Raw genomic sequence first — 24,599 nt, forward strand, 5'->3', positions numbered from 1 at the left:
TTTCGTTTGTTCGTTTTCTAAGTGGACTTGTTGCACTAGAGGGACAGAGCGTGTCAATCCACTTTAACTGTGCAAACTCAGAAGTTCCAATATCCCTCCTGCAAAATAGAAAACCTTCTGGAGGGCAAACCAAAGATGAATAGAGTTGTGGTGCTGTGGAGCCCTCTAGCGGTGGTACTAACTTCACAGCTGCTGATTTATTTATTTTAAGCACATTGCAAAGTAGCCAAGCTGTTCAACGATGTCTTCATCTGTGCATGTGTCTGCAGTAGATAGGAGTCTAAGCGAGGATCGAGTGAGTCTGACAAAATCCAGCTCCCCCTGGCTGGATTCTGCAAGGGCCCTTCATCAAGTGCCTTATCTCTTCCTGTCAAAGGCTATTGGACTTGCCCAGCCTCCAAAGCTGGAGGCAGCAGTGGTTCTGAATATCTGTTTCTGGAAGCCACAGAAGGGGAGACGGCTCTTGCGCTCAGGTCCTGCTTGCCTGCTTCCCAAAGACATCTTGGTGGTGGCTGTGAGAACAGGATGCTGGACTAGATGGGTCATTGGTCTGATACAGCAGGGATCTTGTGATCTTCTTATGTTTCCCCTCCTCACACATCTAGTTGCAGAATCAGGGGCAATGTGCGCAGGGGGGAGGGCAGGAGAATAAAAGATTAATCACCTTTTCCCAAAGCAGCCGTCCCCAATCCTCGAAGTGGCTCAGTTGGGCTGCTAATTAGCAAAACAAAATCCACAGGAGACGTATGAATAACGCAGCCTCCGTCTCTCTTTGGTCCTTATTCAGTTTATATTCTTTTATTCATTCTGTAGTGTGGCACCGGTGTTTTTAATTATTATTGTTATTAACACGTATACATTGCCTTCTACGAAATAAAATTTAAAAAAAATCTCAGAGTGATTTGACGAGGTAAACTGCAACGCACGGAAGCAATTTAAAACCGTGAAAACGTTTGAAAACAACAAACAATGCAAAAGACCTTAAAAGTTCATCCAGTAACGTATCGGTGAAGACAAGTTCTCCTACCCAGCCCACTAAAAGACAGTCCCCACCATAGGAGGCAATATTAATTAAACAAAGGCCTGAGTAGGCAAAAAGGCCTCAGCCTGGCACCTAAAGACTGGCAGCGATGGTGCCAGGCGCATCTCCCGGAAGCTGTAAGAATCGTGAGCCATGGGGTGAAACTCACCAAGTCAACCTACATGTTGTACATTTAAAACACATTCGAAGGACGCTCTTTCCCTCAAAGGTTTCTGGGAAGTGTGGGTTAAGGGTTGCTGGGAACTGGAGCTCTGTGAGGGGTAAACTACAGTACCCAGAGTCCTTTGAGAGAAAGAATGTACTTTAAAGCATTGCGGGTACACAGCCTAAGTGTTTACACCAGGGGCGGCTAACTCTGTTTGACCCAAGGGCCATATTTGCCCTTGGCCAAGTATCTGAGAGGGGGCCACATGCTCAGTAGTGCGTGCGAAATCCTGGAGAGCTACTGCCGGTCGGTGTAGATAAGACTAAGCTAGATGGTCCAGCGGCCTGACTCAGTACAAGGCAGCTTCCTTGTGTTCCAGCCGCTTGCTCTGTCCGTCTCATCCATCCCCCTGTTTTGCTTTCCATATTGCGGTTGGCATCACAGCGGTTGCCAGTAAGAATCAGGTCATCTTGAAATTCTGCCAAAATCTGCCGTCCATCTGCGGGAGGGAGATGGGCCCTGCTGACCTCGGCTCCCTTCCTGGAACTCAGCAAAGCATCCAAAATTGATTCAAGTTCTCCGTTTAGGGGCTGGGCGTTCCCTGAAGCACTGCACACCTCCTCGCTATGCCTGGTCTGGACTGCTTCAAGACAGGAAGCAGCAGTTGGTGAACTAGACTAGGAACCAGCATGTGCTCCCTTACTCCCTGTACCAAAGATCACGCCTTTGTCTTCTGAGCTAGGCTGTGGACACACTCTACATTTAAATTTTAAATTTAATTTTAAAGCTAGGGTTCATTTTAAAGCATGTGGTTTTCTGCAAAGGAGCCTGGGAAACGGTAGTCTAAGGGTGCTAGGAATTGTAGCTCTGTGAGCGGTGAACTACAGCTCCCAAAACTATTTGGGGGAAGCCATGTGCACCAATAATAATAACAACAACAACTATTATTATTATTATTATTATTATTATTATTATGATTAGGCATGTGGTGTGCATGCAGCCTCTGTTAATCCCAAGGAATTCCTGTGGTGAGAATGATTCCAGACAACAGCTGCTTTGCCAGCAGCAGTAGTTCAACAGGTAAAGCTTTCCTCCGAGTAAGGAGAGGATGCAATGGTGGAAAAGTCTGAAGCACTTGCTCTGCATGCAGTAGGCCCCAGGTTCAATGCCCAGCATCTCCAGGCAGGACTGTGAAAGTCCTTCCCTGAAACCCTGGAGGCTGCTGCCAGTTAGTGTGCAGCCAATACAGGTACTAAGCTAGATGAACCAAAGGCAGCTTCCTATCATGTTTGGAGAAGGACACCATGGGTTGAATTCCTGCATCCCTGTTAGGCAGGTGTATAAAAGCACAGGGACTAAAACAGAGGAGGGGTGAAGAAAGGGACATGACCCCTACCCAAGAATCTGGTGGTGGTGGTGATGCAAAGGAGCTTTGCTTGGGACTAAGAACATAAGAAAAGTCCTGCTGGTGGGTCTGGCTGGTGGCGCATCTTAGTCCAGCATCCTGTTCTCACAGGGGCCACCCAAATGCCTGTGGGAAGACTGCAAGCAGGATTTGAAAGTAAGAGCATTTCCCTCTCCTGTGGCTTCCAGCAACTGGTGTTCAGAAACATGACTGCCTCTGATCATGGAGGCAGAGCATAGCCATTGTGGCTAGAAACTATCTATAGCCCTCTTCTCCACAAATTTGTCTCATCCTCTTCTAAAGCCATCCAATTACAGGTGGGTAGCCGTGTTGGTCTGCCATAGTCGAAACAAAATAAAAAATTCTTTCCAGTGGCACCTTAGAGACCAACTGAGTTTGTTCTAGGTATGAGCTTTCGTGTGCATGCACACTTCTTCAGATGCTATCCAAGTTAGTGGCATATATCAATATATCATCCCAAACCAGTTTGAAGTCCATACTGTGATACTGGTTTGATAGTTTTTGACCTGGCAATATATTGCGAATCGTGATGTGTGTTAGGGCTGGGCGATATATCGTCCAAAACTGGTTTCAAGTCCATATCATGATATTGGTTTTATAATTTTTGACCTGGCAAAATATTGTGAATCGTGATTTTTGTGTGCTACGCATAAATCACAATGTGGGGGAAACCGTGAAGCCAGCCAATGCCTCTGCCCTTATTTCAGATATTGCGATATATCAGTATATCACAATGTTTAGCTGGTGATATATCGTGACGTTGAAAACCAGATGTTGCCTGGCCCTAATCACTGCCTCCTGTGGGTAAGGGAGCTCCGTGGCTTAACTCCGTGCTGCAGGAAGAAGTCTTTTTTTTTTATCTCTCCTAAATCTTCCCACATTCAGCTTCCTTGGACGGCCCCGAGTTCTCGCAGAGTTGCCCCAACACACACGCCTTCTGAACTCAGAACTTTTGCAAACTCTGCCTCATCCCCCGCCCCTTTCCCAAAACGCCTTGTGGTTCCCTCCACCTTGCTTTCCCAATAGATTCTGCTTCTTGCCCCATCTGCTGACAGGGAGGCAGCTGTTTGGTTGATGGGATCTGTGCGTGGCCTGTCCATCTTCCGATAAAGCACATACCAGGAGATAAGTTGGGTGAAGGGTTGCAGGAGTTGAGAACGATGAGCAAATTTGAGCAAGAACAGACAAAGCTGGAGGCAGACACTGATCCTCGCGACATAGATCTCGCTCCCCCTCTCTTTTTAAACTCTTTCTCAGTAGCGCTGGCAAACAATGTCACCGTGCGAATTCCTTTGCGCAGAGCTGGGATGGGGTGGTGACTGGGACATGGTTTCTGCTAGTCATTAGTTTGGGCAGGGAAACTGAAGCTTAAAAGGTATTCCTGCTTATCGCTGCCTCACACTTTCTCGAGGCTCACTCTTGGCAACCAGGGTTAGCCGTTGCGAATGCAGTGGTTAGAATGTCAGATGAGGACCTGAGAAACCAGGGTTCAAATTCCCACTCGGCCAAAAAGCTCACTGGGCGACCAGTCACCACCACTCTCAATCTAACCTACCCCACAAGGTTGTTGTGAGGATTAAATGTGCAGAAGAACCATGCATGCCACCTTAATCTTCTTGGAGGAAAAGGTGCAGTTTACCTTCCCACCACATCGGTAACTATTTATCTACTTGCACTGTTGTGCTTTCAAACTGCTAGGTTGGCTGAAGCTGGGACAGAGCAATGGGAGCTCACCCCGTTGCGGGAATTTGAACTGCCGACCTTCTGTGGTTTAGACCACAGCACCACGCGAGTCCCATCCATGGAGTGTAATGATGTCACTTGGTATTGTAATAAAGGAGGTTTGAAGCCACATAACTTGCTCAATCTCAAATTATGCACCAGATGCTGACAGGTGTGTCCTCCACTGTCTCAGACATGGGTGGGGAACTTGAGGTCTTCCCTGCATGTTTTTGGACACCAGCTCCCTTCATGTTGGCTGGGGCTGGGGGGAGATGGAGTCCCACAGCATTGGGTGACCCTCAGGTTCCCCACTCCTGCTCTCTGACTTCTGGGGCAGCCCTCGCAACCTGCCCACCTTCCTCCCTCTCTTTCAGGATACAAGACGCTGCTGAAATGTCTGTCTGGGAAGTTTTGCCGCCGCGAGCTTATCGGGATCATGGGCCCTTCCGGAGCTGGGAAATCAACCCTCATGAACCTCCTGGCTGGTTACCGGTGAGCCAATGCCCTTTCCTCATAGGGAGGCATGTTTTTAACTGAAGGGATTGGGATCCTTACAGCTCCTGCTTTAACTGCTGTTGCACTGTCAGATTTATGTCCTGTAATGAGCATATATCACATGATGTTTTATGTCACGTGATGAACACGGATCATCTTTTCCAGAACAGGGTGGGGAACCATTTTTCCTATATCTGACCTGCCCATCATGGGCCAAATTTGACCAGTAGGCAGATCCTCAGCCAGCCTAGCCAATGGTTTGGGGTGACTGGAGTGGGTGGTGGCTCCATGTTTTGAAGGACCCTGGCCAATTTACCCTTCACGGACCTCCTCCAACACTGACCCCACATCTTCACTGTAGTGGGTCTTGTCGGTGTGGCCCCTATTTGAGTGTGGGTCATTGGCAAATGCCCAACCACGTCGACTGTTGGCGCCAGTTCTCAAGAGCGAATGCCAAGTTGAGGAAAGCCCATCTAGATCTATCCCAGCCCTTGACTTCTCCCTTCCTTCAAGCTGGGAACACTGAGATCAATGCAGGTTTTCCAGCTCCATGTATGTAGCTCAAGTGGCGGTGAGCCTCTGGCTTTCCAGATGTTTCCAAATCACAACTCCCAACATCCCAGATCACTGTTGTCATTTACAGGGAGACGGGCATGAAGGGGCAGATCCTCGTCAATGGGCGGCAAAGGGAGCTCCGCACCTTCCGGAAGATGTCTTGCTACATCATGCAGGACGACATGCTCTTGCCGCATCTCACCGTGCGCGAGGCTATGATGGTGAGCAGGGGAGAAACGGGTCCCAGAAACATTTGGGTGATAGTGTGGGGGTGGGGGTTGTGCCAGGAGAAACCTAGGAGGAATCTGGATTTCCAGAGAAGTGCAGAGGTCAAGATGGATGAGAATCACGCCCTGGTGGCAACAGCAAAGGTTCTCTTCCCAACCCACTTCACCTCATGGATTCCACATTATGGAGCTTATAGCCTGCGAGAAGATTATTGTCAGGATCCTATTGGTACACTACCTCCTGCCTCATTCCTCCTCAAACTGCAGAGGACTACAGTTTTGTTGTTTTTAAGCGGGGACATGGTTCTGTGGTGGAATATTTAAATATTTTGCCCCATATTTAACCAAACAGTCACTGTCTGTACCTCAGAGTAGGCTCTGTCAGGAATTTGATTTCTGTGAATTTCAAAGCAAAGTCCCCTGATGTGCTTCTCCTGGCGTAAGGTACAGATCAGAATGCCATGATACTCCAGGTTTTGCTTTCTCTTTTTTTAATTAAAAAAAGTGATATAGTTCTTGATGGAAAACAAGAAGTACGTCTTATAAATGCCTATTTTATGTTCCTAAATGTATCTCTTGCAGTTAAAATACTTATTTATAAATGAATTTTCATCCGAAAAAATTGTAAATGCAAATTAATATGGAATAAACTTATGAAGAAACATATACCACACTAACAAGGGTTGGAAACTGGTTTGGCCACCTCTTGTGTCAGGGAGAAAGCCTGTTTAGAACCGTCCACTTTGAGTGTGGGGAGATGGGTTTTTTTATTTACTTCATATGGGAGAATCCCTGAAAGATATGATGCTTCCACAGTTCAGGAAAACACCATGTGGTTTTGATTTCTCGTGTAGCTCAGCTCTAATGTCTCTGGCGCAGTTATGGCAGTTCTCATTTTTTTAAACCTGGGCCAGTGCCGGATTTATGTATAAGCTAAACAAGCTATAGCTTAGGGCCCCCAAAAAGATTTAAAGGGGAAAAACTGGGTGTACATTTCCAAAATATAAGATAAAAAACAAATAAAATAAAACCTACAGACAGCAACAGTGTTTTGTGTTGTGTAGGCTCCTATGATGTAAGTAATGGGCCCCGCCTGCTAGCCTGCTCCCTAAAATATCACTGGTTTACTCATTTCTATATATAGGGTGCCTGCTATATATAGGGTGCCTGCTAGCCTGCTCCCTAAAATATCACTGGTTTACTCATTTCTATATATAGGGTGCCTATATTCTGTGTGTGCAAATGGCTTTAGATGCCTATTAGGTCCATAAATTACCATATAGCATATATTCAACACAAAAAACAGCGACAATTTGTTGTTGACAAAGGACAGCTGGACATATAAAGGGCCCCATTGCCTTCAGTAGCTTAGGGCCTCATCAAACTTAAATCTGGCCCTGACCTGGGCTATTCTGAAGCTAGCTGCTCTAATTTGAGCATGTAAAACTCCAGGGGTGGTGGTAGAAGGGATTCCTCCCCCCTCACACCCACAGCTGGACAGGGGCACCTGCTTTTCAATCACCCGACATCAAATGACTTGGTTTTACTCATGCCAACAACCATTTGCAGGAACCCCAGCAAACTAGACTCCGTTAGGCTGCCGGATGTGCATTAACCTGCTCGGATAACTTCCTAAGTAAAACATTTTCACTTCCCTACTCAGGTTTCTGCCAACCTGAAGTTGAACGAGAAGCAGGAAGTCAAGAAGGAGCTGGTGAGTTTGCGTATTTCCCACATTTGAAAACCGAGAGTTGTGTGTGTGATTCCCCCCCCACACACACACACACACTGGGCCTCATCAAGTAATGATGGCAAGAGCCCACATTTCGGGCTGCCCTGTGGCAACTAAATCTGTCCATTCCCCCCTCTCTCCCTCTGTGGGGTCCAGGTGGAGGAGATCTTGACAGCTCTGAGTCTTTTGGAGTGTTCTTACACCCGCACGATGTCCCTGTCCGGAGGGCAGCGCAAGCGCCTTGCCATCGCCCTGGAGCTGGTCAACAATCCCCCGGTCATGTTTTTCGACGAACCCACCAGGTAAGACGCCAAGGCGTTTCCAGGCTTCCCTATCCCTTGAACGTCACCTGGGGGAAAGGCAGCAGGACTCAGCTAGCATCCAGTGGATGTTGCAGAGATTCCTGTTGATTTAAGCCAGGATCTATCCAGGTCTTGTGCCCCACTTCGTGCCCCGACTGGGCCAGGCGATAAGACTGGAACACCTACAGCTCAATCATAATATCTGGACTCAAGACTGTCTGTCATGAGCACCCTCACTTCCTCAGAGGTTGAATAAAGCGCTGGCTATATTAACTTGAAACAGTTCTTCTTTTATTTTCTACAAGCTACAATATATACATAACTATACAGCTTGTGTGGCTAGGTTTCTTCCACACATCTTATCTCCAGAACAAACCCTGTCTAACACACACAGTGAAGGTCACATTCTGTCTGACACAGAGAAGTTAATTAAGAGATCAAAGACTCAGTTCCCTCCCCCTTCTCTCAGACCATAAGTCACACGATTCTCACAAAGGGAGGGGGTGAAATACTAACAATTCCATAGACCTCATTTAGCCTTGGTGTCAATTCTGGTGGAGAGGGCAGGAGGCAATGGTAGGAAGGGGCTCTCCACTGGGCAAGCAATGGTGCATTTAAGGCTGGAACCTGGGGGTGAAGTCTAGGTGCCCCGCAGCCCAGAAGGCAGGAGGGGGGAAAGAGAGAAATCACCACCCAAACCCCACGATGGGGCAAGTGGAGTCTAGCCCATTATGGCACTCGGGAGCTTCTCCCCCAATCTCAGTCTTGATTCCTCCAAGTCCATCTGCCTTCTTACTTTCAGCCATTTCTGTCTGCTCCCTTCTCCTTAGGCCATATTCACACCATACATCTAAAGCAGTGTGGTGCCCCTTTAAATAGCCATGGCTTCTTCCCCCAAAGAATTCTGGGAGCTGTAGTTTGTTACGGGTCCTGAGAGTTGTTAGGAGACACACACACCCCCGACTCCTTTCCCAGAGCTACAATTCCCAGAGTTACCCATGAAGAGGGATTGATTGTTAAAGCAACTGCAGCTCTGCGAGGGGAATAAGGGGTACTGTCCCCCGAAAAACAACTTCAGCTATGCCCTGCTGGTGCCGATCATGGAGAGAAAACACACACTGATGGTGTTGCCTTCTAATAACAACAGTACCAGGGAAAACACACAAGGTAGACATACCACTCTCATTTAACAGAAACCACTCAGAAGGTACCTGCACATTTCTACAGGTGAAACTCGAAAAATTAGAATATCGTGGAAAAGTCCATTTATGTAAGCAATTGTTTTCATTAGCTACTGGAGTTTAATATATGAGATAGACTCATGACATGCAAAGCGAGATATGTCAAGCCTTTGTTTGTTATAATTGTGATGATTATGGTGCACAGCTGATGAAAACCCCAAAGTTGAAATTGTTAATTTGGGGTTCTCATCAGCTGTACGCCATAATCATCACAATTATAACAAATAAAGGCTTGACATATCTCGCTTTGCATGTCATGAGTCTATCTCATATATTAGTTTCACCTTTTAAGTTGAATTACTGAAAGAAATGAACCTTTCCACGATATTCTAATTTTTCGAGTTTCACCTGTACAATCACACACACACACACACACACACACACACACACAACTTTCTTTCCAGGAGGGCTGGAGACTTATTTTCTTTTTTAAAAAATGAAAGCTCAGAGTTTGGGGCACCTGCCCAGAGTCACCACTTGAAGCCTTCACAGGTGCCATGATGTGTTTGCACACAGCTGGTAAACCATAGCTTGGCTTACTGTGTCGTGCAAACCAGGCCTACTATCCATTCTCCTCCTTCCGCCGTCTTTAACTCCAGCATTTTCTCTCTTTCCCTTGCTCTGCAGCGGACTGGATAGTTCCTCCTGCTTCCAGGTGGTCTCGCTGTTGAAATCGCTGGCCCAGGGCGGTCGCACCATCATCTGTACCATCCACCAGCCCAGCGCGAAGCTCTTTGAAAAGTTTGATAAGGTGAGGGTCTCTGTGCGCCGTCTGCCTCCGAACCGGGTTATTGCCGTGGCTCAGTAAATTCTGCAGGATCCAGCCTGCAGCCTGGTGTGGCGCTACTGGTGCCATTGTGGCACAGGGCTGTGTGCGGGGTCTCAGAGCCCCTGCTGCACTACCCTGCTCCTGGTTGGAGAGGCAGGCTTTAGGATCCTTTTGTTGCCTGTCCATCCTCTCACCAAAGCTGCCTTTGGTTTTCTTTTTCTTTTTTTAATCCTCTGTGCCCCCGTCAGTCAGGGCAATGCAGTCTAAAAAGAACAGAATTCTGTGCACAGTCAAGCAAAATTCGGTGCCAGGGAGAAAGGGAATTGTGTGCCCTGCGGAAAATGATGCAAGTCGAGCATAATTTCCCAAAAGTTGCAGGATTTGTTCTGCAGTTTTGGTTTGGTTTGCATTGTTTTTTGCCAAGTCACAGGAGGGATAGATAAGGACACTGTTACTCTGTCCGCAACCCTGGAATATCTCATTAGGCCGCTTCTGACTGGCTTCTAGATTTCAGGGGTATATCCTCAGCCATAAGGGCTAGATGCCTGGGTTGACGACAAGGAAAGAAAGCTGAGGCATTCAGGAAGCTGCTACCACATTTCGCTTTCTCTGAATTGTGGCATACACACAGCCTTGCCAGCTGTGTGAGTCAGAACGGCAAACGGCGCACCCGACACCACATCTTGAGGTGCGCATAACCCAAGGCCAGCCAAGCCGTTTTGGCATGTGATCCCGAACACCCCACAAGCGCTTCTCCCTGGGAGTAAAAAGGCAAGAAGAATGAATTAAAGAATTAACTATTTGCTGCCCTTTCATGACACCCAAAATCAGCTGTCTGAGGTAGCCGCCTCACTCTGCTCAACGATAGGGCCATCCCAATATGTTAGTCCTCGTAAATGTTTTTTCCTCTCTCTCTCTCTCTTTCTTCCAGCTTTATATCCTGAGCCAAGGTCAGTGTATCTTCAAAGGAGCAGTACCCAACCTCATCCCATACCTGAAAGGGCTGGGCTTGCATTGCCCCACCTACCACAACCCAGCTGATTTCAGTAAGTGATGGCTTTAAAAAAATAAATAGACAATTTCATGGAGCCCGAGGGCTGCATTTTCTTTTGAAGGCCACAAGCCAGTGGTAGGAAGGTCCAGAGGCAAATGTGGGTGTAGCAATGAGCATACATTTTACCTTCATGCAGCAGGCTGGCTTTACGCACACCCCTTTCCGACCTCCCTCCCTCCCTCTGCCCAGAATCTGACTTTTTGCAGTAAGGAAAGTGATGTGCAAAATGAACCGGAAAGCAATAAGGCTCGCTTCATACAACAGCGTATAAATTCCCCACAAGCCATCCAGAACAATTGCTTAGCGAATAGCCAACAGCTGTCTGACTTCCCTGCAAAGGTTGTGCAAACAGATCAGGATAAATTGCTCAATAAGCTACTGCTACTCTTTTCTCCTTTGCAGTTATCGAAGTTGCCTCGGGAGAATACGGCGACCTAAACCCACTACTGTTCCAAGCGGTCCAGAACGGGCTCTGCGCCATGGAGGAGAAGAAGAGCAGTCCGACCAAAGCGGATTCCTCTTGTCCAGGACACTGCGTGGCAGTAAGCTGGGGCGGGGCGGGGAAGGGGGTTGGTTCTGGCTGCTTGTTTTATGACTCAAGAATCCCAGTGTACACACTCAGACCTAGGGACTATTTTTTCCGTTCCTCACTCCACATCAGAGCACCATCATTAGCAGCAATACGCATGCTGGTGAAGGGCAGGTAGCCGAAATAACAATAACAATAACAATAAAATCTACAGAGAATAAATTTGCCATTAGTAATACTTACTTACTTACTTACTTACTTTTTTATTTATTGACTTATTTACTTACCTATTTATTTATTTTATTTTTTTGAGATATCTCTTTATTCTTTAAAATCATAGCAAAACAACCATCATCAAACATTAATCAACATAATTGCATACATACATTACATAATAGCATACATACATTACATTACATTACATTACGTTCATACGAGAAGACTGTACGAGAAGACTGTAAGAATAAAGAAAGAGAATCACAACTGTACGTTATGTTAAAGAAATTAAATACAAAAAATACAAAAAGGATAATTGGAAGTTTAGAGGCTGCATGATATGAAGTACTGCAAGATAGGTGAGAATAAATGTGTATATGTAAGATGGTTGAAGGTATGAACCTATTTATTTATTTTATTGAGTAAACTAATTTATGGATCGCTTCAAAGCATAAAGCCCTTGAGACAGTGCACACGGCTAAAAACAGGACAAAACACGGAAACACAAACGTGAAAACAATAAAACCACCCATGCAAACTTTAAAAACCACCAGGCAATTTCCTCAGATGTAAATTGGATCATCCATAAATGACTGGGAAAGCCGCCCTAAGCCAAAAAACAAAAGTATTCAGTAAGCACCTAAGACACCATGACAGTAGGCGCCTTTCTGATATGGGCTGGCAACAGATTCCAGAGAGCTGGAGCTGCAACACTAAAAGCCTGGTTCCTACTGCAGGATGAGTGTGCACCCCTGACACTCAGAGGTGACTCTGACTTATATCACTTATTTCTGTGTTAGTTTATAATTTTTGTGGACTGCCTTGCATTTCAGTTTGATGTAAAGGCCGGGTAATAAAATAAATAATGATAAAAAACACACTTGTTCACCACCCAAATCATGACAGTTCCACTAACCTCCTTCTCCCCACCCCTTTTCTCTTTTTTTGGCCCTGTGTCACTCTCAGGATTTGGACCACATCGAGAGCCATACTTTTGCCACCAGCACCATGACCCAATTCTGCATCCTCTTCAAGAGAACGTTCCTGTCTATTATGAGAGACACGGTGAGGAGGGACAAGCTGGGAGAGGGAGGAGCTTGAGTTGTGGGAGGAGGAGGGATGTGGGGTGGGACATGGGGTATGGGGTGGATGATGCAGCTTGTTTTGGGGATGTTGTTGTTTTAAGAGTTATGTGCAGGGGATCGCAGAGACCTTCCCAGGTTTTTGGGATCTCGCTGTGATAAAGAGAGGTATTCTGCACATGGAACAGATGCATTATTTTAGGAACTCCAGAATCAGAGCAATGAGGAGATGGTTTGTGTTGAATCTGGGTCCTTCTGCATGCAAGGCACGCGCTCTACCACTGAGCTATAGCCCCCAAAGTCAAGACAGATCTCACCAGGAGGGCCAGAATCACAGACTTAAGCCTGTGTATACCCTATCTTTGAAGCACAATCAAAACATAAAGAATTCTGGGAGCTGTACTTTGCCCCCCGCAGACTTACAATTCCCAGCAACCCTTAACAAGCTACAGTGCTAGGAATTCTTTTTTTAAAGGTTTATTTATTCAAAAGAAAAACAATGCAATATTAAAACACTGGGAAAAGGGGAGCAACAACTGGTGCAAGGCGCATCGTGACCTCCACAAAGAATAGAAAGTTCCCGAGTTCATGTTACATACCATATTTTTTGCGCCATAGGACGCACTGGACCATAGGGCGCACCTCATTTTTAGAGGAGGAAACGAGATTTTTTTTTTTTTTTATAAGATTTTATTATTTTCCAATAGAAGAAAAGGAAAACAAAATACAACATCAACACATAACATAAACATCAATAAAACCACAATAAACATTAAACATAATCAACAATAAACATAATCAACATTCAAAACAATAACAACAATAAAAACATAAAAATAACATATGCAAACCTTAACCAATATCTTTCTTTGAATATTTCTTGTTTCTAACTTCTCTGTTTGGGGACTTCCCCCGTTCCCTCCACTGTCTTCAAAAAACATATACTTCTTCAAGGTAGCTTTATATATTATTCAATTCACTTTTACCCAAATTTTAATATACTTAACTTTTACTTAGTCAAATATCTCAATAACTATGTATCCTATCTTAATAACCTATCTTAACATATTTTGACACTTACATCTTTCACATAACAACAATTCCTCTTACCATTCATATCTAACACATATCTACCAAAGCCGATATTCTATTTAATTCTGCTCAAATATTCAATTTGACTGATTTAACTAAATAGTCTTTAAATTTTTTCCACTCCTGCGCCGCCTTCCCCTCCCTCTGGTCTCGGACTCTGACGGTCAGTTCTGCGAGTTCCATGTATTCCATCATCTTCATCTGCCATTCCTCCACCGTTGGTATCTCTTCACCTTTCCATGTTCTCGCCAATAAAATTCTAGCTGCTGTTGTGGCATACATGAAAAACACTCTATCCTGACTGGGTATCTCTTCATTGGTTATGCTCAGGAGAAATGCCTCTGGTTTCTTACAAAAGGTAACTTTCATTACCTTCTTAAGCTCATTGTAAATCTTATCCCAGAAAGCGCTTACCGCTGGGCACAACCACCACATATGAAAAAAGGTACCTTTCGCATGTTTACATTTCCAACATACATCTGACATTTTGGTATTCATCTTAGCAATCTTAACTGGTGTCAAGTACCATCTATAAACCATTTTCATTATATTTTCTCTTAAACCATGACAAGCAGTAAATTTGATACCTTTTTGCCACAATCTCTCCCAGTCATCCATCATGATATTATGTCCTACATCTTTTGCCCAATCTATCATTGAGGATTTAACCAGTTCATCTTTTGTATGCCACTCTAGCAGAAGGTTATACATTTTGGAAAGGTTTTTGAAGTTCGATTCTATCAGTTCTGTTTCCAGTTTTGATTTTTCTACTTGAAAACCAACTTTTTTGTCCATTTTAAATGTTTCATAAACCTGATAGTAGTGCAGCCAGTCGGGGACCTGACTTTTTACTTGATCATAGCTTTTTAGCTTAAAGGAGTCCCCTTCCTGCTGCAATATGTCCATATATCTTAACCAGTTTGCAGACATATTCGGTCTCTTATATGCCTTGGCCTCCACTGGAGAGATCCATCTAGGAGTCTTTCTCTCTAACAAGTCTTTGTATCTAGTCCAAACCTGATATAAGGATTTTCTCACAATATGAGACTTAAAAGTTCTGTGGATTTTAACCTTGTCATACCAAAGGTATGCATGCCAACCAAACATGTTATCATGTCCCTCCAAGTCCAACACATCAACATTCTCTAGTTTAAACCAATCCTTTAACCAGCAAAAGGCCGCAGCTTCAAAATAAAGCCTTAAGTCCGGCAGGGCAAAGCCTCCTCTGTCTTTAGAGTCTGTTAAAATCTTGAATTTTATTCTTGGCTTTTTGCCCTGCCATATAAATTTCGATAGGTCCTTTTGCCATTTTTTAAAACAGTCTAGTTTGTCCAAAATTGGTATGGCTTGGAATAAAAACAGCATCCTTGGTAGGACATTCATTTTAACCACTGCTATTCTTCCCATTAACGACAGTTTAAGTCTTGTCCAGATCTCCATATCTTTTTTTATCTCCATCCACAATTTTTCATAGTTGTCCTTATACAGGTTCAAGTTCTTGCTTGTGAGATTGATACCTAGGTATTTTACAGATTTGACAAAATTGAGGCCTGTGGCTTCTTGAATTCTTTGGATCTGTTCTGCACTCAGATTTTTGCCTAAAACTTTGGTTTTCTGCTTATTTAATTTAAAGCCAGCTACAAGTCCGAATTGTTCAATTAATTCCAAGGCTCTGGGGACACTGCCTTCTGGTTCTTGCAGGGATAGCATCAAATCATCCGCGAAGGCACGTAATTTGTATTCCTTCTCTCCCACTTTAATTCCTTTTGTCTGTTTATCTTTCCGAATCATATTCAGAAGGACTTCCAGGACCGTAATAAAAAGTAAAGGGGAGATAGGGCACCCTTGTCTTGTTCCTTTCTCTACTTCAATCTCCTCCGATATCACACTGTTTACAATAACTTTTGCTCTTTGTTCTGTGTAAATGGCCTTAATGCCATTTAAGAATTTTTCTCCAACTCCCATCTTTTCCAAATTCTTTTTCATAAATGTCCAGGATACTTTATCAAAAGCTTTCTCTGCATCAACAAACAGTAGTGCTGCATCTGTGTTTATGTCTCTTTCCAATTTTTCTAAAATGTCCACAATGATTCTCGTATTATTACTTATTTGCCTTCCTGGCAAGAAACCTGCTTGGTCTCTATGTATATAATCTTTCAACACTCTTTTCAACCTTGTAGCCAAAACATTTGCAAAGATTTTATAATCCACATTCAAAAGGGATATTGGACGATAGTTTTTCATTAGAGTCTTATCAGTATCTGGTTTTAAGATCAGTGTGATAAAGGCTTCTTTCCACGTCTCTGGTGCCCTATCTCCTTCTAGTATTCTATTGCAAATTTCTCTTAACGGCTGTGATAGCCAGTCTTTCAATGTCTTATAATATTTTGCTGTTAATCCATCCGGTCCTGGAGCCTTCCCCAGTTGCATGTTGTTTATTGCATCTTCTATTTCTTGTGTCGTTATTGGGTGGTTGAGAATTGTTAGTTTTTCCTCTGGGACCTTTTGCAATCCATTCTTCTCCAGAAATCGGTCTATCTCTACTTCATCTATCTTCTCCTCCTTGTACAGTTGTTTATAGAATCTCTGAAAGCACCATCTGATTTCCTCCGGTTTCTCTACATTTTTTCCATTAACTACCAATTTACTGATGACATTTGCCTTTTGTCTTTTCTTTAATTGCCAAGCTAGTAGTTTTCCACATTTATTTGCAGATTCAAATGTTCTTTGTTTCATCATTTTCACTTTCCATTCGATGTCTTGATTCATGATATTCGCGTATTGGGATTGCAAGTATTTGATTTCTTTTTGGATTTTAACACATCTGGGATGTCCTCTTAGTTCTTTTTCCTTTTCTTTGATTAATTTCAACAGTCTCTCCATCTCTGCACTTTGTTGTTTCTTCTTTTTTGCCTTTTCACTAATGAGGAATCCTCTCATTACCGCCTTGCTTGCATCCCAGGCAATCCTTTTCTCCACATCTGAATTCCAATTAATTTGAAAGTATTCTTTCATCTTTTTCGCCGCTCTTTCTACTAGCTTGGTATCTCTCATCAATGCATCATCCATTCTCCACCTGAAAGAATCCTTGGAAATCATTTTTAGGTTTACCTGTACCGGATTATGGTCTGAAAGCGTTTTTGGACCGATTTCTGCTTTTTGTAATTTTGGAGCCAATTCATTCGAGATCCAGATGTAATCTATCCTCGACCATGACTGCTGAGATTCGCTGAAGTACGTTGCCTCTGTTTCTGTGGGGTTTTTTAATCTCCAAGAATCTACCAAATTCAAATTGTCCACCATTTCAAAAAAAGTCTTTGGGAGTTTCCCATCATTTGTTAATTTTGTTCTTTGAGATCTGTCCATTAATGTGGAAACTGCCCCATTAAAGTCTCCAAGGCAAACTACCTTATAATCCAAATAATCCAACAGCAAATCATGGATTTTTTTGTAAAAAATCGACTTTCCATCATTCGGTGCATAAAGTCCCAGAATCAAAAATTTTTCGCCTTGTACGTTAATTTCAATTGCGATGTATCTCCCTTCTTCATCTTTAAATAGCTGTCTTGGGCTATATTTCTCCTTTGCATAAATCACTACTCCTCTCTTCTTGACCTTATCCGATGATATGAACTCTTGGCCTAATTTTTTGTTCTGTAGCAATCTTCTGTGACGCCGAACTATGTGGGTTTCCTGTAGACATATTATATCCAAATTCTTCTTTTCTATGCTGTAAAACACTCTGCGTCTCTTTGGTCTCTGATTTAATCCCCGAACGTTCCAAGTCATTAACTTGAGCGCCATTTCTTTGTTTATTCCTCTCCTCCAGTTGCCTGTCCTTTCTTATCTTGTTCTGGATCTTGGCTTGGTCCTGGTGGTCCCGGCGGTGGTGGAAATACTTCTGGAAACTTGTAAAGCTGAGCTGGATCCAATGGGGTTCCTTTGAAATGTTCCAGATGCTTGTCCAAAAACTTTTGCTTATCCGCCAAGGACCTTATCCTTATCTTTTTCCCTTCAAACGTGAATGCCAGGCCTTCTGGAAATTCCCAACTGAAGGAGATTTTTCTTCTTCTTAGCTCCGTCACCAGGTCGTTATAGGGAGCTCTTTTATCTAAAAAGAATCTGGGGATATCCTTGTAAAAAATTACTTTATTCTGCTGTACCACCAGGTTGTTTCTGTAGTGTAAATCCAGAAAGTAATCTCTGTCGTGTCTATCGTGTAGCACAATCAAACAGTCACTGACTGTTTTAGTGCTTTTCTTTCCTCTGGAACCTCTTGGTCCAAATCTGAAGGCCTTCACTATGCGTGCTGAGACGTTTACCTCTTCTAACTCCCAAAAAGTCGAAAATAGTTCCACAATATAGGCTTTCAGGTCTTCCCCCTCCAATTCTGGAAGACCCCTTATTCTTAGGTTTCCTTCTCTCTGATGTAGTTGCAGAAAAGCAAGAGACTCTTCCACAGTCCTCTGTCGTGTTCCAATATTTTCGATCTGCTCCAAATCTAAATTGTCCAATTTTTCCTCCACCTTTTTTATTTTTTCTCTGACCACTTTAATTTCCTCCGAATCCTTTTTTAACGTGGTCACCTCCTGCCCAATTTTATTAATTTCGTCTCTGTTCTTTCTTACGTTTTCCTCAATTTGGCCAATCGATTTTTCTAACGTTTGGGTGGAGGCTTTAATGTCGGCCTTAATATCCACTTGGAGCTTTTCTATTGCAGAGTTAACTGTTGTATTCACTGATGCACCAATAGCATTCACCGATTCTTGTGTTTGCTTCAACCCTTCGGTGACACTTTTCAGGCCTTCTGCAATTTCTGCCACACTTGCAGCCAATTTCTCCATTTGTTCCTGAAGAGTTAAGGAAACAGAGCCTTTCCTTTTTTCAGAGCCAGTTCCTTTTGATCTAAGTTCCATTCCTTGTGGGCTCTGTAACTGTAATCTCAAGGTCACTCCAGTTGCTATAGTAACAATCTCAGACATTCACAGCAGAAGACCAACAGTCCCAAAAGTAAACACCAGGTGGCCTGCAGCTAGCTTTCCGAGAACAAAGAGGCAGCTGAGCCAGGAGTCCACAATAGTCCATTAATCCAACTTTTAGGCAAAGAGTTCAGATTTTTCAGAATTGTAAATTCCTTAAAGCCAAGAAGAGTCTATTTTAAATAGCCCAAGCCAGTAACTGTCTTCTCACTTGCAGTGTAACCACCAAGTCTTTAAAGTAACTTGTATCTGGCTGTAAAAGAGTCAAAGTATCTCCACTGGTAAACAGTCACTGTAACACTGGAACACCAACAAAGAAAAAATGGCAACAATATATCCCAGCCCGCTACTGACCCGGAATCCTAATCCAGAGGGTGAGGGGCTTCTTCTTTTGCCATATCAACTGTTTTTGGATCTTTAAACAAACTTTAAACAACTTTAAAATCACTTTTAAAAAGTTTGGCAGAGTTCGCAAAACTTTCCCGTTAGCCGCGGCTTTGATCCTTTAGCGCTACCAAGCTCGCGCAAACAGTTCAAAGGGAACAGGCTTCCTTTTGGAGTTTCCTCTGCAAGCAGTGCTCTTTAAACTTGTAAAATAATCCAAATTTTTGACTTACAGAGTTTCTTTGGAAGTTTCTATGTAGGAAGTGCCGGGTGCTCAGGTCTGGCGGGATCGCTGCTTTGATCCTCCGCAGGCAGCCGCTTCTTCAGTCCCGTGCTGGGGCTCCGCTCGCCCGATTCTCCCCCTTACGAGGGTAAATCAGGAGCGGAGACAGCACGTCTGGGACCCATGAAGCCGTCGGTCCACGGGACGCTCTTCCCGTGGCTTTAAGGGACCCGTGGCGCAGGCACGGAGCTCCCTATCGCCTAACGGAGGACGGAGCCGTCGGACTCCCGTCCGCCATTGACTCGGCACCTAACCGGAAGTCAGAGATTTTTTTTTCTGGTTTTCCTCCTCTAAAAGCCCTGGGTTTTTTTTTTTTTTTGGGTTTTTTTTAGGATCAGCTAAAAGTTTTGCAGCTGTTTTTGCAAAGGCAAAAGCCCTGGGGTTTTTTGTGTGGTTTTTTTTTAGGATCAGCTAAAGGTTTTGCAGCTTTTTTTGCAAAGGGGGAAAAGCAAAGCTCCTTTTGCAAAGGGGGAAAAGCAAAGAGGAAAAGCCCCATTTTTATGGGGTTTAACTCACATTTCTGAAAAATCTTAAGGAAAGGGAGCCATTTCTACAGTTTCCAGACCGATAATCTAATCAGCCAGTCACATGTCCTGGGGAAACAAACAACCTCCCTCTGCAGCACATTCAACAAAGGAGGGCAGGGCTGAAAGGGAGTTGGGACTCTTATCTCTCTCCCGATCTCTTGCTGATCAGCTGCTGAGCGGGGTCCTTTCAACACTCCCTTTTCTCTTTGTAAAATAAAAAGCACAATCTGCTTTTGGCCCCTGGGCAATTCATCTCCAGGGACCACCATTCGCTCCATAAAACGCACAGGTATTTCCCCTTACTTTTTAGGAGGAAAAAGTGCGTCTTATGGTGCGAAAATTACGGTGCATTAATGTTGCCAAATGTTCATAACTGCAGTGGTTACGTATTTTAAGTATTTTCTGGCTGCGTATGTAATTCAGTTCTGCCGGGTGGCATAAAATGAATGCGGTTTCTCTTTTCCTTGCATAAACCGGGTTCTACGTGTAATTATTGCCAAAGCACGAATTGTTATATATCATGCTGTAAGTTCAGGTTATCTCCCCACCCCACCCCCACATCCAGTGATGGTTTGCAAATGTGAAATTAAGTCCTTAGACTTTTAATGCCCTTTAAAGGGATGGCGTGCCCCAGCCTTAATGCAGAATCAAGGAAGTTACGGTAGTTTAAAACAGATCTTTACTTAGGACCAGATTCGAAGCCAAAATACAGAGTGGAAAGAGGCAACAGTTGAGTAGCACTTTTTTCTTCACCTCTACTCCTGATGTGCGTGCCAAGCTCTCCTTACCCCTTACTTGACTGATACAGGATATTTTGCTACAAAAATGGGGTATTTCAGTTCTGTCTTATGGAATTTGGGCAACAGACAAGACAATATGAAGCTGGTTCAGCAGGAATGATGTGTGACAGACAGCAGTCAGGAGTCTTCTGGTGGCTCAGACTGAAGAGGAGAGGACAACCCAGGAAGTATTTATAGGCAGGCAAGAGGTTGTCATGTGACTACCTCCAGCCAATCAGGAGTCCTGCTCCTGCCCTCCAGTTTTCTGCTTCTTTCTTTCCTCCCATCAATGTGTGCTGATAGGGGGCAACAACAGCTGGGAAATGAAGGGGCCTCACTCCAAGTCCAGCAGCGAAGCCGAGTCATGGCTTGATCAGGCGGAGAGAAATGTAGGTAGGAGCATCTTGGCCTCAAGTCCTGCCAGTGCTATGGACTTCTTGTGTGGCCACCTTGCTATCAGTCAGCCTCAGTGATCCATCTGTGAAATGGGAAAAGGAGTGACAAACATAGCTGAAGTGTACTTGAAGGAGCATCTCCACCCCCATCGTTCTGCCTGGACACTGAGGTCCTCCTCCAAGGGTCTTCTGATGGTTTCCTCACTGCGAGAAGCCAAGTTACAGGGAACCAAGCAGAGGGCCCTTTCGGTAGTGGCGCCCACCCTGTGGAACGCCCTCCCATCAGATGTCAAAGAGATAAACAACCACTTGACGTTTAGAAGACATCTGAAGGCAGCCCTGTTTAGGGAAGTTTTTAATGATTGATGTTTTAATGTATTTTTAATCTCTGTTGGAAGCCACCCAGAGTGGCTGGGGTACAAATAAATTATTATTATTATTATTATTATTATTATTATTATTATTATGGCTTTAAGACTGTGAAGCACCTTGCAGATGTTTATAAAGGCTTTGCGCAAAGGGCGAGGTCGGTCGTGCTAAACTTGCCGCATCTCACTTTGCACACAGGTGCTAACCCACCTGCGGTTCATGTCTCACATCTGCATCGGTGTGCTGATTGGACTGCTCTACCTGCACATTGGCAATGACGCCGCCAAGGTCTTCAACAACACCGGCTTCCTCTTCTTCTCCATGCTGTTCCTCATGTTTGCTGCCCTGATGCCCACAGTCCTCACGTGTAAGCGCTCTGTCCCCAGATGAAAGAGAAGCGATACCCAACATAATGGCGTTGCGGTGGTCAGATTTAGACGGGTGTGGGGAGGGCTGGAGCTCTCAAGTCCTTCTTGGCAGCTCATCCTCTGCTGTGGCTTCCAACTCCTGACTTAAGAAGCAGAGAAAGTAGAGAGTCAGACTGTTGGTCCATCTAATTCACACTGACTGGCACCGCATGCTCTCCCACTGAGCAACATCCCTTCCCCAAGGAAGATCTCAGCAGCTGTTGTAGAACCAACTTCCTCTCGCTCAGAGGTGGGGGACCTCCAGCCCATGGGTCTAATACAGCTTGACAGGGTTCCCAGTTTGGCCCGTAAGGCAGTTTCCCCCAAACCACACTGACGTGCCCCAAACCTCACATCATATATAATGTCAGATGTGGAGCAGGTAGAGGCACAGCTGCAAAGGATCAAAGGAACCATTATAAGCCTTAAAGCACACTCTTGATTCCTCCTCGGCAAGTGGGGCTTTTAAGTTTGGCATCAGCTCCAAGCTCCACCAAGAGTGGCTCCACTTGGAAGCTCCTGAGTGGAGCCCATCCCTGCCAGAGTTGGGTTCACAAGTGCCCCCAACCAACGACCCACAGGCCCCGCTTTCGGCACAGATCTTCCCCTGCAGTCCAGTTCAGTCCATGCCAGGCTGCAAAGGAAGAGAGGGGAGAATTAGGTCTTAAAATGTGCTCCCAATTCCTTGCTTTGAAGTGAAGCCACCTATTGTCATGGTGACTGACAGGCAATTGACAGCCTCTTCCCCAACCCTGCTCTGGCCAAGAAACAGCCTCCCTTCTTGGGCTGGTGGTTTGGGGAGGGACAGCTCCTTACGCCATGGGCACATTCCCAGGCTGCAGAATCTGCATGCTGTACTGGTGCCTCTGTATTTTTAGGCCAGACAGAAGGGGGCCGCCCAAGCAAGCCAGGGGCAATTGCCACAGTGGCACGAAGAGTCAGACACTTAGATCTAGCCTGAGTATGGGTGCCTGGGTCAAGACCACCAGGTTCTCAGGGAGATAACTATTTTCCAAGCCTAGTAGCTGAGCTGCCCAGGCACTGAAACCGGGGCCTCCTGTAGGGAAGTATACTGAACCCACAAGTGTGACGCTGTGCTCTGCTGTGTCTCCTTGTTCCTCCAGTCCCGCTAGAGATGTCTGTGTTTCTGAGAGAGCATCTGAACTACTGGTACAGCCTGAAGGCTTATTTTCTAGCTAAAACGATGGCGGATATTCCTTTTCAGGTAAGCTTAGGCTTCTTCTGTACTCATGTCATTCTCCTATGCCCACGTTCCCGTCCAGGGATGCCACATTTCCCGCCCCCAACAGAAGCTCTGTGCCTTTAACCCATGAATGGGGAACTTGTAGCCTTCCAGAGGTTGCTGGACTCCATCTCCCTCCCACCCAGAGCTTAATTGCTGCGTGGCAAACAGAAGTTCAACAGGTTCAGCTCCCTCCCACAGGGGATTCTAGACTGTGCCTGTTTCTGCTCCCAGTGACGTTTGCCTCCCCCCAGCTAGCTGCCATTTACACCAGGGGTGGGTAACCCGAGGCGAAACAGCAAGATGCCCACCCCACTGCCTCTGAAACCTTGCTTACAAACGTCCTCTGGCGGTGGCTTCCGGTGAGATCTCGCAAGATTCCTGCAGGATCTTGCCAGAAGGGGCAGTTGGGGCACCTGCGGAGGCACTGCTCCACAAGATTCTGCCAAGGAAGGCAGCTGCCTCAGTCTGCCTCATGGGTGGGCCGGCCCTGGGTGGTGGAGAGAAACCCTGCACTTAAAAAGTAGTGCTAACCTGCTCCCTGCTGCCCCCTGCAGGTAATATGCCCCATGACTTACTGCAGTATTGTGTACTGGATGACGGGCCAGCCTCCGGAAGCCACCCGATTTCTGCTCTTTTCTGCTCTGGCCACTTCCACCGCCCTGGTGGCCCAGTCCTTGGGGCTCATGATTGGAGCAGCATCCACCTCCTTACAAGTAAGGCCAGGGAGGGAAGGAGCTGGTGGTGCTTTGGGTTTTCAGCACAGGGATGAAGTCCTGTAAGAGGACAAGGGAAAGTAGTGGTCATGGGGCTGGGACTTAGAATACACAGCATGGAAACTTCCCATGAAGAACTGCCCTCTGCTGTTGAATAGATAACAGTGCATGGGATATCTGGGTGGGTGGGTGGGAATTAAGATTAAAAGGTGGAGCGTGTGAGTGCCAATTGTAGGGATTGGGGGGGGGGGATTCAATTCCGTTCTCATTTAAAGGTGAACCTATTTAATTCACACTTTCTGAAATTGAAACGCAGCCATCCTGCAATGCAGTTCTCCATATAATCATAGAATTGTAGAGTTGGAAGGGAACCCAAGGGTCATCTAGTCCCGTCTCCTGCAATGCAGGAATCACAGCCAAGTGTTGAGAGCCAGTGTGGTGTAGTGGTTAAGTGTGGTAGACTCGTAATCTGGTGAACCGGGTTCGCTTCCCCACTCCTCCACATGCAGCTGCTGGGTGACCTTGGGCTAGTCACACTTCTTTGAAGTCTCTCAGCCCCACTCACTTCACAGAGTGTTAGTTGTGGGGGAGGAAGGGAAAGGAGAATGTTAGCCTTCGGGTAGTGATAAAGCGGGATATCAAATCCAAATCCAAACACTTGTTGTGGGCAAAAATGCCTATACTAAGGTAAAGTGTGCATGAAACCACAGAGAGGAGTGAAAACAACAAACGAAAAATGCGTTCTATTGGGGAGAAACTGCTTGGCAAAAACGTGTGAACATTAGTCAAAGCCGCATGCAAAACTATGTACGTATATTTGGGAGACAGTTGCACCGAAAAACGCTGTTGAATTTGGTGGCATAAAGTCCTTGTCTGGAAGTCCTCTTT

The 24,599-nt window shown here is 45.1% G+C and overlaps 1 protein-coding gene across 2 annotated transcripts in view; it reads left to right on the forward strand.

The window, feature by feature from the left end:
• Positions 1 to 24,599, forward strand: part of ABCG4 (ATP binding cassette subfamily G member 4) — a 38,358-nt gene that overhangs the window by 10,694 nt on the left and 3,065 nt on the right. For both annotated transcript variants that reach the window (XM_033172299.1, XM_033172300.1), the window contains exons 2-12: positions 4,710 to 4,827; positions 5,474 to 5,606; positions 7,276 to 7,326; positions 7,501 to 7,646; positions 9,515 to 9,638; positions 10,588 to 10,702; positions 11,113 to 11,252; positions 12,422 to 12,520; positions 21,544 to 21,712; positions 22,877 to 22,977; positions 23,553 to 23,711. In XM_033172299.1, the coding sequence (XP_033028190.1) occupies positions 4,710 to 4,827; positions 5,474 to 5,606; positions 7,276 to 7,326; positions 7,501 to 7,646; positions 9,515 to 9,638; positions 10,588 to 10,702; positions 11,113 to 11,252; positions 12,422 to 12,520; positions 21,544 to 21,712; positions 22,877 to 22,977; positions 23,553 to 23,711 (1,355 nt within the window). The remainder of the gene's footprint in view (positions 1 to 4,709; positions 4,828 to 5,473; positions 5,607 to 7,275; positions 7,327 to 7,500; positions 7,647 to 9,514; positions 9,639 to 10,587; positions 10,703 to 11,112; positions 11,253 to 12,421; positions 12,521 to 21,543; positions 21,713 to 22,876; positions 22,978 to 23,552; positions 23,712 to 24,599) is intronic.

This window comes from Lacerta agilis, chromosome 15 (assembly GCF_009819535.1).
Source record: "Lacerta agilis isolate rLacAgi1 chromosome 15, rLacAgi1.pri, whole genome shotgun sequence".
Taxonomy (NCBI): Eukaryota; Metazoa; Chordata; class Lepidosauria; order Squamata; family Lacertidae; genus Lacerta; species Lacerta agilis.